Source organism: Solea senegalensis, linkage group LG5, assembly GCF_019176455.1.
Source record: "Solea senegalensis isolate Sse05_10M linkage group LG5, IFAPA_SoseM_1, whole genome shotgun sequence".
Classification (NCBI taxonomy): Eukaryota; Metazoa; Chordata; class Actinopteri; order Pleuronectiformes; family Soleidae; genus Solea; species Solea senegalensis.
The window spans coordinates 14,481,718-14,503,150 of record NC_058025.1 but is presented as its reverse complement, the minus strand read 5'-3'; the positions used below and the strand labels follow the sequence as shown (position 1 = coordinate 14,503,150).

The 21,433-nt window shown below is 41.3% G+C and overlaps 1 protein-coding gene across 2 annotated transcripts in view; it reads right to left on the bottom strand.

Moving 5' to 3' along the window:
• LOC122769593 (ADP-ribosylation factor-like protein 15) overlaps positions 1–21,433 on the bottom strand; it is a 92,446-nt gene that overhangs the window by 44,796 nt on the left and 26,217 nt on the right. For both annotated transcript variants that reach the window (XM_044026237.1, XM_044026236.1), the window contains exons 2-3: positions 11,707–11,851; positions 10,336–10,395 (exon numbers count right to left, since the gene is read on the bottom strand). In XM_044026237.1, the coding sequence (XP_043882172.1) occupies positions 10,336–10,395; positions 11,707–11,851 (205 nt within the window). The remainder of the gene's footprint in view (positions 1–10,335; positions 10,396–11,706; positions 11,852–21,433) is intronic.

Below are 21,433 nucleotides of genomic sequence, written 5' to 3'. Positions count from 1 at the left end.
ACAGCATCCCCTGCGAACCTCATGTGGAGGATAAAGTGGTAGAAGATGGATGGATGGATGGATGGATTCCGGAAAGCAGAGTAATAGAGCTTTGCGCCTGTATACTTGTCATCGCGGTAGCCCTCAGGACTTCTGCAGAACAACCGTCCAATCACAGACAAGATTCACCAGCGCGTCACACATTTGTGCCTTCAGCTTCTCCGTACCGTAATTCCTAAACGGTTGAATAACTGCCAGATATTGAAAGTTATCTTTGAAAAAGGGGCAGAAGCACTCACTCATTGAACATTTTTTGACATAAAATAAAAATAAATCCAGGCGGCCTGAATATCATGATGGTCAAAAGAGGTTTCAAGCCTTGCAATTTGGCATTTATCCAGCGTCCACATTGAGGTTTTGCAACAGGGAGTTCACCCAGAACCAGTAAAATGGGCTCAGCTCAGTGTTTTTATTTATTCTCTTAATTTCATTGTGCTTAATATAATAAGTGATGGTTGCATCAAAATTGACCTCTGAATAATTAGCAATAACGTGATTTCTTCTTCTTCATCTACAGCAGGAAACATCTATGGAAAACTTTCTATACAACAATGTTGACAGACTCTTTTAAAACCACAAACCTAACATGCTCCTTTGGCACTGGGACATCTCATGACTATTGAACACCATCCATTGTAACTGGGAAAAGACTAAGAAAATGAAGAAGAAAAATCAATTTTCAGGAGGTCACAATACAGCACAAATTGAATTGATTGAGGTGATTATACCTGTCATACAGTGAAGTCATTTGCTATTTCTAATTAACATTTAATAATACATAAAAATATACAGTATTGTGTAAAAGTCTATTAGAGCTGTATTAGCAATGCCAAAATGCCTATTCAGTATGAATATTACCCAATCACTTTATTGGAACTAAGAAGTTTTATGATAAAAAAAACGAAATAACAACACTGAACAATTACACTTTAGGTTTCACAGACTGAGTCGTGTGGTACGGGTTTCTTTTTGCGTTTTCCACCGTCTTACATATGTACAACATACCAAAATGCATGAATTTGCTTTTAAAGGATGATCATTCCTCTGTCTCATAAGGTTACCTCCTTTGACAATCTTACTGCTGTTGTTTTGTTGTTGTGGCTCATGGCAAACTAATTGCCAGGAAGTGACAAACTGTGAGGCTGGCAAATGTTTAAAACATCACGACGTGCTTTCAGTGACATTTACCTCGTGCTCGCCCCTCCCCTTCTCGTTTCCTCCCCCACTCTTTCTGCTCACACCTCTCACTGGAGTAGAAAGCTATCAGACAAAGTGACACAAGAGAGATTGACTCGGAAGTTTCTCTTTAGGGAATGGGAGGAATGTCCGTCCGCTCTCATTGGATCTCGCTGGCAACTTCTGCCATCTATGGGTCTCACAGGAGGCCTTTCAAACATGACGTCATGATTCTTGAAGTGGGGTGGGGCGTTGCTGGCAGCCCTTCAACACATTATTAATCCAATACATGAACGATGAGTAAGACTCGTTGTTATACTCTCTTTTTACTTTGCTACTCCTTTTGATACCTTGTTGTGGGATGAACCCTCTTTGTGTGACTTGTAAATACAGGGAAAAAAAAAACCCATTAAAATCATTATGACTATTTTTTGTGCCATTCATAAATTCCTGACAACATTACTACATTACAATAATATGTGTGTGATGGCAAATAACCTTCTCTGGGATGAGAATGATAGGAATCTGATAAGTGGAAAAACACTGCCCTACCATCTTTGCAAAGCAAGACTTCTTCAGCCTCCTGGTGACACTGAACAAGGTGCGTGACAGCATCGTCCATGTGCTGCATGCATTACATGAATATGCAACATTTATGCATGGTTTGAGATTTGAAAGACATGACTCATGAAGAATGTACTGTAAGTTATGTAACTTAGCGAATGTATAACTCTCAAGGGCTGCAACGATGCATGGTTTGGGATGTTTGTTTATAATTAAAACCACATCCCTGGTTTTACAGTGTGCAAAATGTCAACATTTCCTGGTGCCTTTGCTCTATATAACAAAGAAATCTTCAAAATAATGAATCATTTTGGTTTGAAATCAAAACAAGTCATTTAAAATAATCATCATTTCAAGGTTCAGGAAAGACCAAGTATTATTTTTCAACATTTTCTGAGACTTAATGGACCAAACAACTGATCAATTCATGAAGAAAATCATCGAGGGATCAATAGATCTCGTAAATAATCGTTAGTTGCAGCCCTATAACACATTACTGCTGCAGCCAAGTCTTTTTTCTGATGTGTTAACATGGCAAATTCATTTCAAATGTGCTTTTGTTGTTAACTAAGCTAAAATCTGTAGGTTTAGAGATGCACAAATACTGGATTCATGGTTGAAGTGAAATGTATTTATTATTTTGTTAATTTTGGAACAAATGGTTAAGAAAACATAAAACCAATCGATTGCCTAGCTCATCCATTCATCATCTACCGCTTTATTTTCCACATGAGGGTCACGAGGAGCTGGAGCCAATCCCAGCTGACACAAGATAAAAGGCAGTGAAAACCCTGAACAGGTTGCCAGTCCATTGCACAGCCCAGTCGGTGAGGTGATAAGAAATGATTGGCTGTGTTTCCGGTTAACGGTTCGAGTCCCCACTAGGTTAAAAAAAACAACCCCCATTGCTTCATAGGTGCTGCTCAGTGTAATTCTCGGAAGGTTTCTAGCAGAGGACGGGTTAAATGCAGAGAAGGAATTTCCCCTGCGGGACTGATAAAGGACTAATTTCATTTATTTTATATCTGTATTAAAATGATGAAGTACTAGAATCTAGAAGCAAACGTCACTGTCTTCATGTTGTGTATGTGACAACGTAAAGATTGTGCCAAGAGGTCAGCCAGTATCCACAAATATAAAACCCAGGGCCCAAAGAATACAGGGACATACACATGAAGGAAACACCTGGAGAGAAATAGCTGTCACTGAAATGAAAGTGGAACACGGACACGCCTTTGTGTATGAATCCAACCGAGGCCAACAAGGTTCGAGTTACGTGTTTTTTTACAAAGTGTGACGATTAGTTAATGAACTAAACCTTTTTTCAGTAAAACATGAGCAACCAATTAGACAGCAAAAAAATAAAAGTTTTATTTTTTTGTCTGGTGCTAGGCTTCAAAATTGACTTTCAGATGTTTTTCTGAATTAATCTGCAACAGACAGCGTGTGATCTACATTTAATCTACATCTGGAGTTAAATCACAGTATATTACCCGGTATTTCCACTCGGTTTAGTTACATTAAAGCAACTATTCATATTCACAGATCTTTTGAACACAACACTTTTTTGTCTACTGCTGTTAACGCGTTTGCCAGCTCTTACCTAGAACAAATTACAAACATGTTACTCCATGTTGGTGTCTTTTTTCACTCTTGAGTGCAAAAACTCTTTAAAGTCTTTCTAACAAAAAGCAGACAGCTTTTCTTCTTTTTGTTCTCTTTCTACCTGAACAACACAGCTATAATACAGTGATGGGAGGGACTGCTGGTGCTAGTGAGGGAGGCCTCTAGTAATAAACTTTGCTTACTTCATTGAGGAATGAGCTGGGGCTGAAGCTGCAGTGAGGTGAAAAACACTTCAGCTGTTGATACACCCATCAACTTGTAGTCTCAGCAGTGTCTGTTTTTGAGCAAACAATTCCTGCGTGAGGCCTGGCACAAAACACACATCAGACCCTCATTTATGCAGCTGACAGAGCTAGTTCACAGAAAAGTCACCCCCTCTCAATGTCTTGACATATAGGTTGCATTATTCTAGGAAATGGCATAGCTGTGTACTGCATTTGTGCCTTGCCAACAAATTGGGAGAAACATTCTCATCATGTACCACCAGCACAGCCACTTATGGTTATGAACAAGTAGTGTCTCTGGGGGAAAGTATAATAATTAATAACCACCACACACTCACTACCTATAATATACTTTAACCAAGCCTTCAATCCACTGTAAGGATCTATATGAACAAGGTAATATGCTTGTTCTTGCACTTACTAAACCAAACCTTTAAAAGCAGAATGTTGACTGGAGTTGATTTGATACTTTCGAGATATCAATAGACTGTCCATTAAATTAGTCATTCCCTTTTTTTATATACAGGCAAAAATATATATAGCCTACTTTTTTCCAGCCAGTTGGTTATGTTTTATTAAATACACATGGCATATTTACCAATTCATAATAATAGGTGTTATTAATAAGAAATGTGTGCTCTTGTTATAATTCATATTGTAAATTGGGGGGAAAATGTATCACTTTTAAAAAGCGGGGTTCCCATATAAAACGTTGGAAAAACACCGTCTTATAATGACACAAAAACACCCAACATCAAGTGGGGGGTAATATTTCTGGAATGAGGCCTAAAATAGGAAGAGCAGTTACACTGCCATCCTCTAAAGTCAAAAAATCAAACCAGTCTGTTAGTGCAACCATATGCTTTTTAACCCCAGTGACGATTTACAAATTCACTTTTTTCGTCAGGTCTCTTCCTGTGCAAAAGAAAAGCTTCCCTGATGGGCAAAGTAGCACACACTGTGGTCCTGTTTGATACAAATAAGAACCACATTGGGTCTGTAATGACTAAAATGTAGTGGTTTTGTTCCGAGATGTGCTCACATGCATACTTTGCCTGTTGGTGGCCACTGACAATTGGTAAATGCTCTGTGATGTTCCTGCTTCTTGGTCGTCTTCCCTTGTGTTCTCTTTATGAGTCATCTGTGGACTGATCAGGAACATAAGAAGTAGCGATGTATTTTATAATGTTGTGGAAGACTGAGTATCCCTTTTGCACCAAATTTGGGGGATGTGTGTGTGTGTGTGTGTGTGTGTGTGTGTGTCTTTTGCCGCAGGACCTCTTTGAAACTGAGCAGCAACTAAACAACTTTAGATCACAACCTGCACAGTGCACATGATCATGTAGGGATGGAAAAAGTATAGACAGTGAAAGAATTAAGTAGTAGAGGATGAAATTATTATGTTCACCCAGGTGTCACATTGACATTACTTCTGCTCAAAGATGAAGCCGGTAAAAAGCCATGTCCACTGCGGAGTCATTTCACCCATGAGTGGATGCCAATGGTATCCATTCCCACCACAGACAAAGGCCAGATGTTAGAGGGTGTTAGTGGGACCAGTGGAGAGGAGGCTTTATATTGTTGTTTCAGCTTCATGGCCTTGTGGCTTGGTGGACCAGCAATAAAATTAAAAACGGAAACCAGCATGAATGTGTTGTCCAATCAGTGTTTAACGTATGATAAGGTGAACTCTACAGATCTAAAGTCTCATGATTAAATTTACTCAAAACCTGTCACGTTTTTAGTTGATGTACCACATGTACAGTACGTCCATATGTTCATTTGAATTCCTCTGAACTGAAACAAACATCTTTTACCAAGTATTGTATAATATCCACCATGCAGCACACATGTACTATATATAGAAAAGTGTTGTCTGGTGGCAAATACTGTTTAAGCAAGAACACTGCACCAGCACGTATCAACCAGTCTACTTCAAATCAAAAGCCCCAACACTAAATAACCACAGCAGCGTGTAGTGCTTATTAGGGCCACTTCTTCATCAGCTGTCATTGCGTGGCATGAATGCACACTGTGAAATGGTCTGTCTAGACTCGACGTCATGTCACTGTTCAGACATATGCACACATTCATACACTCATGCACGCTCCCTGCATCCAGAGGTGCCCTTCCCACTCAAATTCTCAATTTCATGAATTAAATTAAAATCGTTTCCAACACTTTATTTGAATCTGCACATTTCGTTTTGCAATGCTGTACATTTACCACAGTAAATGTACAAACTTTAAATGAACATTCATAATTATCTCTGGGTATTTGCTTAATACATGGTTACAGTTTTCAAATGAATGAACATTTAATACAAGGTGCGACACTGAAAATGACACAGTCCAGGACAATTTCCTCTCTTCCTGGACAAGGATTACGTCATCGCACAGTGGAGGAACACAGCTCCACAACAATAAGCAACTTTTTATTGAAGTTCTCTGTAACATTAACAGTCAACATGTACAGTAAAGTGCACTTTTCCGCACAAGAGAAAGTGGGAAAAGATAAAGCCAGCGGCAGCTGAGGCGTACAGAATGTGTGGATCAGATGGCCGTGCGACTACTTTTACTGTGTCACTGTGCTGTTTGTGTGACCTAGTGCAGTGTTTCCCAACCCTGGTCCTCAGGGAACACTGCCCCGCTCCAACACACCTGATTCAGATGGTCAGCTCGTCAACAAGCTCTGCAGAAGCCCGGTAACAAGCTGTTCATCTGAATCCAGTGTGTTGGAGCAGGGCAACATCTAAAACATGCAGGGCAGTGTTCCCTATAATAGAAATAGAAAACCTCTGTTGATAATGACAGTGACATTCTACCAGCATTATTATCTAAAACTGACACCTCTCACAGCAATTTTGTATAGGCTGAACCTGACTACATGGAAAAATATAATACATTATAAATATATATATCAAAGTGATGTTTACATTAAAACACATCATGGTATCCATACAAGAGCAGTGTTTCAGAGCTGCATCCTCTGCTACAGCACAGCTGTTAACAGGTGCATGACGAGCAGCAGCGTGTTTACAAATATTTAAGTGTGTATGTGTGTGGGACATAGTGGGGACTAAAGCAGGTGAACGTCACTGTACATCAGTGTTTGTACAGAATTTAAACCCAAGCACTCCAGTAGTGTTAAACCACTTGTTGAACAAACATGTAGAAAAATAACATTTTTACTGCTGCGGTCGGATCTGTGACGCAAAAAATTTGGACAAATCACGGAATTGAGCTCAATTAAATCAATTGAGCAAAGCTAAAATGGAAAAATTTATTCTTTTTTTTTTTTTAAATAAAAGGGCTCTATTTTATAGATGAATTAAATGTTATACACAAACAACCTTTCTGTTCTTCTGGTCAAAGGCAGCAGTGTAATGTAGGAGCAGGTGCACGTGAGGTGACTCACGAGTGAGCGGCAAACCACTGATAAAGCGTGCCAAGGGTTTTTATACACTTACAGCTTTTAAGGAGGAGTTATGCCAACTATGGATCTGGGGGCGTCTTCAAACCATATTTTTAGACACACCCAAAAAAACCTCAACAGAACACTGGAGAGAAACTGTTCGGTCTTTATTTCCTCCTCACTTGTAATTGTTTTCACATGTTTCTCAGATGCTCTGCTTTTGCTTTACACGTACTTTACAGCATGAAGAATGATTTTCACTTGAACTCTCTCACTTTGTCAGAAGCAGCAGAGAGTCGCAGGTCCAGTGTGTAACGTTTAGAAGCGTTTATTGTTAAATATTAAATACACTATCAACAAGTTAGTTTGTAACTGCATAATCGCCAACATAAAATTGTTTGTTTATAGCCTTAGAATAAGCCTTCTTAGGGACCTTGCTTTACGGAGGCTACCATTTTGTGTCTCTATGTTTGTGTTGTGTTTTGAAGCAGTGTCTTAATATGCAAATGAAGAGTGTCTCCAACACTCTTGTGAAAAGGGAGGGCTTAGCAGAAGTGTCCTTGTCCAACATTTGTTATCTGCAGTCTCACCATAAAATGTCACTTAATCTTACACATGGGACCTTTATTGGTGTTAGTGGCTTGAACTTACTGCCAAAGCTCCAGCACTTAGGGTCACATGTACACTTGCTTTCCATTTAATAATATATAATATAAAGACAGGATTCCAAATTGACATTCGGTGGGAGAGGGAGGATATACATGTGAAGTGCATCACGTTGTCATGCTCCTCAACATGCTACTTTGTCCGCCTTAGTCCAGGCTTACTAAAGCCACAGAGGTATTGTAAAGTTTTGGGGGTCATGAATACCACTGTGTGTGCATCACATCTTGTATCACTTTGCTGCATCACTGATGCTGTGCAAAATAACACTAAACCAAGCATGTTTTGTTTACTTTAAGGCCACAAGGACAGAGTAAGAAAATGGAACAGGGTCAGAAAGGGAAGTCTTGATTATGGTACAAAAAGTGCAGTAAGAAAAGACTTATATATCAAAACTCTACTAAAACGGTACTAAAAAGTGCACCAACTGTCCTGACTCCATGTTTGTGTAATTAACCTTTGGAACAATATGTGTATGCCTTCACTCAGCCAAGCAAAGGGGCTGCATGTCAACAAATCACCTCAGACAGGAACCTACATTCAATACTGTGCTCCACATAAAAAGTAGTCACTAAAGGCGTCAAAACATCACGTGCTTGTTTTCGCTCTCTCCAACTCATCCATAACGGATGGCACCATAAATTACTCAAATTCTTGTGCTCTGTGCATTTACAAGAAAAGGAGCAGTGTAGTGAGGGTCCAGGGAGGGGGGGGAGCAAAAGAGAACAGATTTCATCATCCTGTGGTGGCAGCCAATACTAACTTCCCTAAATCAAACGTGTCATCCATGGGACCAGTGTTTTTCCAACCACAATAATGTCCCATCAGACTGGCTTTGACCCAATCCAGAAAACCTCTTTTGAAAACCCACTTATGCACTCTGTCCAAATTTGGTAGCACCCTCGTTGGTGGTCCCCTGGTGCCTCTTTTGTGTGTGTGTGTGTGTGTGTGTGAGCAAGCGTCATGTTTTTAGGAGGCTAGGTTGGGTGAGCCTCGAAAATACACTCTGCACCTGTCATGTGCCAAAAGTGCACAGAAAACGACATAAATTATTTTCAGTCTCCTCAAAACAATAAATTATCACAGTGTCACTAAGCTGCTTGTAGAAGAGACAGCACTGATCTCACTCTCATGGCTCCCCTCTGAGAAGCGGAGGCCTCCCAGGACATGTGCTCTGTTTACGTATCTCCACCTCAAGATCCCTCATCTGTGCTTATTAAACAGCTTCCTCGAGTGCTGGACATTTCCAGGAATACCAGTGGGCAGATTGTAGAACTACTTCAAAATACGCTAACAGTTCTGACGTCTGTACACAAATGCCTGCGTGAACGAAAGGTGTGATGCTACCGGCTGTAAAAAACAAACACATTCGTTGCATAGCATACACAATTATGTGTATATTCAGTGGGGAGTTGTATCATCACAAAAAAGCCTCAAAATGGAATTTAGCTTCTTATGAGAAGATCAAACCACAATTTTTGGTGAAATAAATTGTGAAGATTCTGTGGTAACTTATTGACAAATTGTGTTGCATAAAAAATAATTAACAATACTTTTTTTTGTTTTTATAAATGAGTGTACTAGTATGTTTAGCTGCTAAAAAAAAATAGCAAATCATTATTACCCGATTGCAAAAACATTTTTGTCTCTCTCTCTCTGTTTAATGCAGTTTTGCACCACAAAAGCACATTCCAATGCATACTTAAAGCTGCAGTCCGTAACACAAATCTCCACTATTCTCAGTATAGGAATGTTATGAATCTGCGTCATTCCAGCGCAGGAACAATCAAGACTGAAGGCCCGGGTATATCCAATGTGCATCGCACACATGACGTGATTTGCGTCATCAGCCCAGATTTTGGAACCGTGAGCAAAGACCGCATTGGGTGCGTGTGGACAGAGTGTGCACAAACTGAATTTCTACTGCACCAGTAGGTGGAGTATTAAGCTCCGCTCACCAAGGCGAAAAGATTTTTCGACAACAGATGAAGTGGTCGCCAAGGATTGTCATCCGAGCCTCGACCTGGCAACCCTCGAACCGGCTGACACCCCGACTCCCCTGCCCGACGGACCTTTCAGCTGATGAGCCGCTCGAACCAGACGTGTCCGAGGGAGCTGTAGCATTGTTCTCTTCTGCTTTCGTAGGAACGCGTCCTATTCCCGGGATCCAGACTTGTACCGCCCACTCAATGATGAGGATAGTATACGAGCTAGTGATACGAGATAGTATACGACCCTGATATATGCGAGTATACATGCGAGGAAGTATACCAAAGCATGACAGCTGCAGCAGATTGGAGTGTGTCAGAACATGGCAAGAATCGCCTACAAAAAGAAGTGGATTCTACGGCTAATAAATCCCTTGACGTTCAGCAGTTTGATGGGGGTAATACTTGCAAATGGGTAGCAGAGGGTTGGGGGTGGAGCTAGATCACCTAAGGGAATGTCAGAGAGGCATTGGCAATGTTTTGATGATTACTAAAAGTTCCTCATGTGGCGCTGCAGAGGTTAAACACTAAACCTTTAAGTTGTTGTGGGGCAAATTAACCTGTTGACATCTGGTGGGACTTTATCTGATGTAAACACATTCACACTGTGAATTTCATGTGGCAAAGAATGAGTTTCTTACCTCCCAGTTCTTTTACATTCAAGATGGCATTTGGAAATGGCACTGCTTTGATGCTGAAACCTGATAGGAGAAAAAAAAATAAAAGTCCATGATAAAGAAAGAAAGAAAGAGAGAGAGATATTAGAAAGAGAGTCAGCTTTTAAGAATGCTGGCTGAAGTGCTTTGTAATAATAAATAAATAAAAAACACTTTATCATTTAGACTCTGTAGGAGAGGATATACCTTTTTTAAACTAGCAGCTGGGGATCATAAAGAGGACAGTCAACATATTTGTCTTGTAAAATCAAAAGAATATGACACTTTGTGAGGTCTGGGTAAGCGAAACAGAAAAACAAAAAGAGCTAAAAAGAAAAGCATTTTGTTCTACGTTGGAGGTAGGATGGAACTGATGTCTAAAGTGCTACCATGTATTATGTGGTTTTGTTTATGTGGTTGTATACAACGGAAAATAGTAACAAAAAAAATAAGTGAAAAATTTAAAGTTGGTCAAATTATGGAAAATTGACTTGATGGGAAATCTTTTCCCAGTAACATTCAAAAACTAGGAGGGAAGAGGAACACGTGTGATTATGATCTTTTTAACATCTGAATTAACTGTTAAATGTGGGGTTTGTGCACATTACAACAGTGATAAATCATGAAGTAAGAAGTGGGTGGAGCCACAGGAGACTTCCCCCTCATTGTTCTACATGATCTTCCCTCTGTTGATGTTGGCAGATGCAGACTGGGCTGACAACTAAATCACATTTTAGAGAAGTTCACTGAAATAATTCTCCGCACATAATCGACATGTTTTATCAATTAAGGTCTACTTATTGGCAGGCGGCGACAGGTGTTCACTCCCTTAAACCGCTGCCTGCCACAGACACACTAATAGTCACAGGCAGCACCTTTGGGAATTATTTTGTACTGGTGAATGTGCACAATGACTAAAGCTAAAACGGGATTTCTGCAACAGCTCAAAGCTGACTGCTGACAAAGCCAGGGGAGGAAGGAGGAATGTCAGTGTCCTTGAGGAATTGCATTGTATGTCGAAAGCATAGCGTTGACTACCAGGAGGATGATGTACTAACCCTAAAGCCTCCTCTTCTGGACATACTTAACACCAGCCTCCCACTTGACTAGAAGAAAGAAGATGTGTTTTGGCTAGAGACATACATTTTTTTTTTTGGCATGTGCACTTAGATTTTGAAAGACTTACTAAAGACTTGCTTCCCCCTGTTGGTGAGCAGTAATACCTGGATAAAATGATCCATATGTTCTAATCCAGGGGACAACAACTCCTTCAAATATGAAAGTATATCAGTGAGAGATGTTCATGTTGGTGGAGGATCCTCTTTAAGGACATCATTTTTTCAAATGTGCACCTACCTGTTGTAGGAACAATGTGGTCACTGCCCTCACTACAGAGGTGTGAGAGCAGGCTGGTCTTTCCAGCACCTGTCAGGCCAACGCATACCACATCATACTCGGGTCTCGGTGGCGGGGGTCCTTTACAGCACAGTGCCCGGAAACACTAAAACAAAACAAACAATGACTGCATTTGCAAGCGAATAAAATACCCCTGGAGAAGATGTGGTATAGATTTAGATTGTGCATATGGAATCACAACAAGTTGTGTAACCCTAAAAGTATTTACTCTCATGTCTCTCCAACTCTGCAGGAATCGGCATTATAGCTGTCTGTCTTAATGTGACGAGCGGTAAATCCCATTACACGTCAAAAACAGTTACCGACTCTGAAACAGTCAGCTGATGCAAGAGGAACAAAATGATTAACCGTGCTCCACCAGAAAGTAAAAATTAAAAAAAAAAAGCAATGAGTTTGACAAAGATTGAAATAGCAAGATATTTGACTTGTATGCTTTAATGTAATTATGTCATACAGAGTAAAAGTCTACACGTGGAAAGCTGTAGAGGGAAATATGAGTGTTAAATGCATGCATGTAAGCACTGGTGTAACATGTTTTCGTCTGCATGTGTGTTTGGGTGGACCCTGTCTGATTGGGCCCTTAGGGCAGTCAAAGGCAGACCTGTCACTCCATGAATCACAGCCTGGGACTGAGGGCCTGCTGTGAGACATTAAGGGGCAAATGCAGTGTGAACCGTGAATGAGATCTTTAAACTAGTGTGGAGAGATCAGCATCCAAAACTAAAGAGAAATCTCTTTTTATTAGGAAGACAGGAACCAGTCTGGACAAGGTGGAGCAGAGGCGCACACACACACACACACACAAACACATGCATGGGTGTTCGCAGGCACACATCCACACACGTAGTCTGACACATTCTTATACGCTATCACATTTCAGCTGGAAGAACACCAACATAAGATTGCTTACTGCTCATGTCAGCGGACAAACCTGTGCAGTGCACTGCTACTCTATTCAATCAAGGAGTCTGACAGGAAAGAAAACACAGCGACATGTGTACACGAACTGCTGCACATCTGTGCGCACGTACTCCAGGTGTGCTTGGGCGTGCATCAAAAAGTAGCAGGGAGGGAGACTGGGAAGAAACAGACAAACAAATGAGAAAATAAACCTGGGTTCCTTGTTATAATTCAAGAATGTGTTTGGCCAATGTCCATGACTTAGCTCAAATCTTATCTTGAGATGGCTTAAGCAAACAAAAACAAGCACTTTCCTCACAATAGCGACGACATGCAACCATCATTTCTTCAAATTAGAGCATGACGAGAGCAGCAAAGAGTGAGTAGGCCTCAATTCTTCCATAGACCCCCAGACACAAGTGACCACCAGGGTCAGTTTTCAGAGCCGTGCCAAAACAGAGCTGCTGTTTGATGGAAATGTGGGGAATCTTCTTCAATAGAACCAGACGTCGGCTGAGCAACCTGACCCCCCCGACTCCTTGGTGAACCCAGCAGTCTACTCAAACAGGAAACATTCCCCTCTCCAGAAAAACGGAAAGATCTGAAACACATTTGTGTCAGATGGGGGAACACATGTAAAAACTTGGTTTGATGAGGTCATTCTGTCTTGCTCCCTTTGCTGCCTCTACCCCCAGGTCTACCTTCCCTGAAGCTACATGTTCAGATTCCTGTAGAAGGTGAAATCTGCTGTCAGTCAGGGCGCACAGGCTGATGGTGGGGAGAGAAGAACAACTGAAGTAACAATGACGCTGCTGTCAATTTGGGACTTATTTATGTAGCCACTTATTATTCTTCAGGTTAAAATAGTAAAGCAGGTTGTTTGCTGTTGCTCCCACCAGCTATTTCAGTTTTCACAACACTTCCAAAGGAGCGTCCAGGTCCTGACCCTGTGGTCTCTATGTACACAGTGAACCCTGTGAGAAAGAAAGATGTGTAGAATCCTTCTTTGACAGCACAAGATTGACGAGGAGAGTATGGTCAAAAGGCAGAGGACAAAATAAATATGTCCAAAGGCCTTTGCTTACCTCTAGGTGTGCCCCTTCTCCGTCAAATACATCAATATGTACATATGTGTTGTCAATATGCTTGGGTATGCATGAGTGACAGGTAGAGAAAAAGAGAGAGTTAAGCTGCTGACTGTACCGATGCACTATAACATGTGCTACCATCTTCTTCTGCCCTGTACCTTATGTCCTCTTCTGTTAGACCAACTGTCCTCATGTCCTCCTTCACAACAATGAGTGCTACCATGAATTAAGAAATGATGTGGTACTCAGCATCAGTAATAATATAAAGAAAGTGTAAAAATACTTTTGATTCATTTAGAAACGGCAGCAGCTGAGTAGAAGCTCTGAAAAGAATCCTGAGGATGTATTTGTGTTCACACATGTAAATTCATGTGGCCACACGTATCTAGGCCATGTCCGAAGGTGGTCTGAGTGATCAGATCTGAAAAAGCATTTAGGATGCATTTGTATGCACTGGTATCTCTATTTAGAGCTGTGAACCTGTGATCAGATCACTTAGGATGGACGTTAATACCGGGTATGATCGGGGGCCATAAAGACCTGTGCTTATGGAGGCTTATCAGCTTTGCTTCCTCTTATATTAAGGCTACACTATAACTTCTACTACGAGGCCACCTGTGCATTAAAAACAGCAATATTGGAAAAGAAAACAACAACTTGCCACTCCACTCTCCATAAAAGGTCTGCAATTCCTAGACTCAATCGATCGGGTGCTTCTTATAGGATTGGACATGTTTTAATTGTGCTTCACAGACAGACCGGCCAAGACATTACCTCACTGTTGTTGCGAAAGCTGATTAGCTAGGCTTTATGTAAATGGGAAAGACTGCCGACTATAAATATCACTGAGGACATAGCCAGGCAGTATTTTTCTAAATTAAATGTCTGCTCAAAAGATGCATGACAGATAGAAGTTACAACACACACACACACAAACGTTCCAATTTGAAAAATATGTCAAGACATTTAATGGGTGACATAACTGGTCTTCCTGGCAACAGACACAAGCTCAAGTAGACAAGAACAGAAACTGCAACACTCAAAGTTACTAAATTAATATTTCGCAGCAGTACCTTTTTTTCTCCAGGTCACAGATTCACAATGATGCACTTTCATTAAAGCTCATACTGCAACTGTCTTTGGTTTAAAAGTATGTGACGAACCTGGAATGCATAATTTCTTACATTCTGCATCAGCAAAACCCAACTTAGTCAAGGTTTTGACTGGCATTCCTGCTCTCTAAACTGTTTCTCTAGTTCTCTCATCTCCACTGCTGTCAGTGGCTAATTCTTCTCATGTCTTTTGGACAAGTTCCACGCATACAAGCTGAGGGAGTGTCCAGGCAAGTCAGATCATCATTAAGAAGAATTTCAAGTCAAATCAAAAGTTTGGCAACACCTCCGTTTTTCCCCAAGAGAAATGGACAACTTGACAAATACAATTTGCAAAACACAGTAAATACCATCCATCCATCCATCCATTATCAGCACTTCATTGTTAATCTAACCTTAACCCTTTGATAGGGTTGGTTTTAAACTTCATTAAATCTGGGGTATAGATCAAACTTCCTCTGTGTCACCTAATACTGAAAGATGTGTTGCTGTTTCGATGCCAAAGTTCCATTTTACAGTACCCGTCCCTTGGAGTAGCAGAGGTATGGTACGGGTGGAGCTAGACCCATAATAGTCAGCTGATCGGGCGACAGAAATGCCTCACTGCCTTGCGACAAGTGTTTCTTCAACGCCTGTAATCTATTCCCATACAAAGCTTTTCATCTCATACACATTTCATTAAAGTGTTTCAGTTTGTTCTGTGCCTATTTATCCGTTTGTTTTAAATTTTACTAAAATTAAATATTTTTCAATTACTTTTACAGACAAGTCTTTTGTAGCCCATCACTTGTGTTGCTGTGACAAGTTCCTAGGCTAAGTTCTATGACGATGTTATGACATAAATGAATAAAATGTTCTCATGATTTCCTTGCAGTTTTCCCCCTCCGACACTTCCAGAATCTGAAAAAGTGACTGCTTTAATTTCTTTGTTGCACTTGTAAGATAAGATAAGGCAGTTTCAGGTTTAGCAAATATCTTTGAGAATTTAATCTAGTACAATTACGTACTAATGTTTGTAATTTGAGACTTTTTAAATTAAACTAAAACAAGTCCAGCTGCCCAAAGCTACATTTTGACTTTGACATATGGAGACAGTCAACTAAAAATTTGATATGCATGATCAGCAGTAACTGATTATTGAGACAACAGATTGACACAGCCAAGTTATCCCTTTTTTCTCTTCACATTAGCCTCTGCCAACCCTTATGTGAAGACTGACAACCCATTTACACTGCCATAAAAAAAGGAAAAATGACAAAGACTGAGCCAAACCACCAGGCAATCACTAATTTTATAGTTCACTTACTTACTTAATATTTAAGTAGTAAAAATGCAAAGGCCCTCAGAAACCGATCTATGTACCTGAACCAGCACCAGCATGTAGACGTTTGACCTTACATGACCCTCAGTTGATGTGCATTATGTTCACCGATCTATTCATATTTGGATAGTGTGCATGGAAAAGAGATCAAGACATCGTGTTCAGCCACAATAAAAGGCATGTTGAACCATTCAAATAAATCTGTTTTGTCAGTGAGTCACAAGCCACGGTGTTGCAAGTTCACCTGATGTAGTTGGACAGAACAGGAGCCAGGCTTGTTTTAGAAAACCACTTTGTATTTTTAGAGGTAATAAATGTGAGTTGGAGGCGGCCGCTTTCACTGCAGCAGACTAGTTCATATTTCACACTCGTACTCTATGGATGCCGTCATGAAGACCACAGGGCAGGAAAACGGGCAGTGGCATGACAGCAGGATCCAAATTGAGGCACCCCAACAAGCTTCCCGTTTCTTTGGACTGGTTTTCGGTTGTATATCAAGGACTAAACACTGGGGTTGTCAAATGATTAAAAGTAGTGCATGGCCCACACATGCTCCTGCTGGGTGACATTCTCTGCCAAATCTTCAAGAATAATATGCACGGTGCATTTGGATTTTCTGCTTAGGAACACACAGGCAACATTTAACACCATGGACATTTTAGTAAATGAGTTATAAACAATGGTGTACTCATTTATTTTCCATTTGAACCATTGGTGCAGCCATATAGAACATAATTAGAATGAGAAATACTTTATTAATTCCTAGGGGGAATTGCTTAAATGTTTAATATTTCATATAATGAAGTATACCAGAAATGTACAGCATAATCTGCTGTATAATAATAAAAGAACATATTCAATCAGTCTATATACTTAAGAATTAGTGATATAATTAGTATTTATACTGTATGTTCTATGGGTGGTATCAATATGCAATAATGGGCTTCCTGTTTCTACAGACAAATTCGGTGGGGCAATTGTTTTTAGCTTCCACGGTGAAAAGAGCACAGGTGTGCTCTTTCTGACTGCCTGTCCACAAAGTACTTTCCTATTTCCATTACAAATCCAACAGTCTGGACAAACCCATGGACACGACAGAGCCGACATGTAAAAGATGTCTGAAGCCTAAGATGTTCAACTTTTATCCTTCTTTTATCCACAGAGATTGACAAGGCAGTTAAGGGCAATGATAACTATTTTAATTTGGGTATAGACAAGATATGTTTAGTTGCAAACTACTATGAATCAGGTGTCGATGCCATACATACTTCACAAGTATGGCATGTACATTTTTGTCAATTATTAGAAAATGTGAGAGTAAACTTCTGCCAATGAGGTCTGGTCTTATTAAATAGTTGCATAACGGATATTGCATTGCAAATAATAAAGCCTCTCTTCCGTGTCATTTATTGTTATTCCATAATGTGGATTTTTGCTTCTTCTTTTTTTTTTTTTTTACACAGACTAAACACACACAGAGTGAGAACATGGTTTTTCAGCAATAATTTATGATTTACCTTTCATCTGGTTCATTATTTCCAATGGGAAAACTTCAACAGGTTTGATGTTGGAGTGTTCAGTGGGTGCACTGGATCTTCAGTTTGTTTATAAGAGGGTAAGTGCCTGATGACTGAGTCACCTGAACTGGGCTAACATCGTGTGTGTGTGTGTGTAATCTGGAAACTATGACCATCCTATAGCTGGGATGCAGATGTGTCACTCTCAAACCAAGTCATTACTACATGTTTTGTATCAGCCTCAGGCACACAAATTATGTGTTAAGAATTAACCCCCTCATGTGGTCACATCCTCGATCAATACACCGGTGGCGTACCACACTTCCTCTCAAAAGGTAGTTTACAGATCAAGTGATGTGCTGAAACAGTTTGCACTGGGTCCAGTGATGGTGCTAATGAGTTTAATAATGCCTCGTAAAAACTGCAGTATCACATTTAAGTACAGTTTCCAAGAGATAGGTATAAATGACTTCCTCTTTGGCTGCCAAATTACACAAGCTGGGTATCATGATTTTCCACCAACAGTAAAAGGCTTGCAAAGAAAAGAGGAGGTGGGAGGAGGGAGGGGAAAAAAAAAAAGGGAAAGGACATCGGAGACACTGGTGTCTGAGAGTCATAGCCGCCGTAGACAGACACAGGACACGGATGGTCAAGCAAGCCGTTTTTATTTTTCCAGACCAAGTGTCGGGACAACACTTGTGTGCAGGGCTCACGCCTGACCTTTGGAAATGACAGTCCTTTATATGGGCGTCCCTACGGAGGAGTGGTGCTAACAGATATGTGTGTAATACACACCGGTCACAGTCATAACACAGGCTTGCAAAATCAGGGGTAAGCAGAGGGCGGGAGCAGAGGGGGGCATGCAGGAAGGCAGTTCGTCCGGGACAGAAGGAAGGATAGAGGGGAAAAGGGCGGTGGAGGGGGTGTGCGCACAAGGGGGTGGTGGAGGGGGCACATTCATTCATCCTCATTCATCTTCTCCCCTTCAGTTGTTGTTGTTATTTGCCGCTTTGAAGCAGGATGGGGGTGCACTGTGGGACACAGTGTGGTTTAGTACAGTGAGGGGAAGGGGGTGTGGGGGCGCACTGCATGCCATTCTGGTTAAGGGCCAAGCGAGATATGCTAGACACACAAGGCTGCACACAGGACCCTTCCCATGCTTCGCTGTTAGTGCGCCAACCACATACAGCATCTACTGTAGGTCCCTCGGTACAAACCACGCACCACCGCACCTTCTTTAGTTTCACATCATAACGCATGTTTTATTCAGACCAGGACATCTGGTTACTTATATCCTCCTTATGTGTTAAGGAAACCTTTTCTGCCAACCCGGTGATGACCACCACTGTCACCACTTGCCTTTCGTCTCATGACAGCACATTTTCTTCCCAGAGGATGCAAGCAAGATTATCCTGGAGGCATGAAACTTGCCGCTACATGCGTGACTGACTGGTTTCTTAAAACTTTAATTGCAAGATATAACACATGAAATGTGAATTTGGCAGCGAGCACTGTGATGTGCTTTCAGCTGTAGCCACAGGTGATGAAATGCAAGATTTACTGCACTTCAAAAATAATAGCCAACTAAGGATACTAAACAGGTGCCATTCATTACTCCCGCATCCGAAATAGATCCCTGTACAAACACACACAAAAGGGTACACTGAAAAATTTGAGGGATATGCATCGCTTCCATTCCATGTCTGACAATGCCTATCGAATGTGGAATTTTTTTTGACGCAGTGAATGATGAATATGCTTACTGTTGACTTCAACACCTTTAACGCAACATCACAGAGACCTACTAAAATGACAGACATACAGCAATAATAAGATGACCCTGTCTGCACCAGCTCAATATCCCATCTAGTGAAGTAGACCGTGTCTTACTTAAGTTGACAAAACAACCCATAACCCATTATGGCTGCGTGTCTGCGAGTGTAGGGGAGGCCCTGTTTTTAAAGCTGATTTGCTTGTCACTGTTTTGCAGGCATATTATCCCCTTATTCTGAAGCAACATCCTCTTACTCGCCTCTCTCTCTCTCCCTCTCCGTCTCTCTCTCCTATCACCCCCTTACCCAATTCATTCATCCCACTTCTGCCTGTCTGGCCCTCGTTTCAGAGCTTGAACAACACTATTGCCCTGATGCTAAGGTGTCTGGACAAGGAGACAAGCTGGAACACACACACGCACACACAGAGAAATCTATAGAGTGAAGTTAGAGCGCCCCCCAGCTTTCTGCTGGAGCAAACTGCATATATTGCACTGCAGAGGGAGAATCAGTGCATTATTATAACTGGATACTGTAAATGAATTGTCATCTTCTAATCACAAATAAAGAGAAATCAAAATAATGTGAGACACACAGTTCCAATTAAATAACACGCTTTCACTTAGAAGGACGTCTAATCTGAATACCAAAAATGTCCACAAGAATCATGATGAAGGAGAGAAACGTCCTATTTAGGAGCAGAGGTTTGAGGTGGGGTTTCGTCTGACTGAATGAGGGGACGTGACCAACTGAATGAAAAGTCCAGTTTGAAAGATAACCAAGACAGATACTATGGGGCAAGATTTCTGAATGAAAAGTAACCCCCTCTACTTTCTCCCTTTTCATTCTATGTCCCTCGTCATTAAGCAAATCCAGCGCTTGCCTGACATGGTAGCTTGTGACCCTACTTGGTTTTGGAGGAGGCCACATCAAAGGCAGTTGTGTAGCCTTGGAAAAACATTTGGGCTGAGAATGGACGGGATATCTGTCAGGGAGCCTTTCCCACTGGGTTCACTAGTGCTAGGGCCCACGGATCGGGTTACCTCCCAAAAAAACGTCGACATGAAAGAGGGGGGTGACGCTAATCCGCATACATGGGGCTCTCTGTCTGTCCTCTACTCACACTCCACCACCATTCCAAATAATGTATCCCTCATCCCCTCACTCCTCACCCTCTAAAGTCTCAAGCACTCAATATCTCTACATCACCCCCAAAACTTCAATGCACCACCACCTTAGCCTCCTACCACCTCCCCAGTCCCAACCCTTCGCCCCAAAAACACTTCAACCTCATCACTGGGGATTAATAGGAAACTCTGACACAACCTATTGTTACGGAGGCAGAGGGGGCTTGGGTGGTTTTGCTGCTGCAGTTGTGATACTTTCAGAAAGGAAGACAGGAGGAGTTTGATGGTCTCAGCATTTGTACAAACCTCCCTGACAAACAACCATTTCCACAACTACTCCTCCCATTTGCATAGATAAGGCCGGGGTGGCAGGCAAGAGTTGTTCAGCAGCAATAAGCAGCGACTAAGAAAAGAAGTAAGTTGAGAGAAAGCGACTGAGGCTGGGGTGAGTGCATTTGTAGGATAAAGGGAGTAGTCAGGATGGAATATATGTGTAGTGTGAAGCAGGGGGATGTGGGTGGGTGTCAGTGCTGTAAATCTTGATGTCACTGACAGGAAGACTGTTGCAGACCATTACCATAAAGCTGACAAACGCTAATTTGATGGGAGGCTGTATCTGTCTGGTCAGGGACCAGTCTAGACGGTCCTATTGAGGGGTCCTACAGTGTAGCCCTGTTTGTTTTCAGCACCATCTGGAAGTGGCAGTAAGTGCCCGCTGATATGGTTCACATACACACTCAGACACACATACAAAAGGCGTGTGTGTGTGGGCATAACAAAAAGTGCACGTTCCTTAACCACTTGCAAAAGGCTCTTGAATTTATATTGCC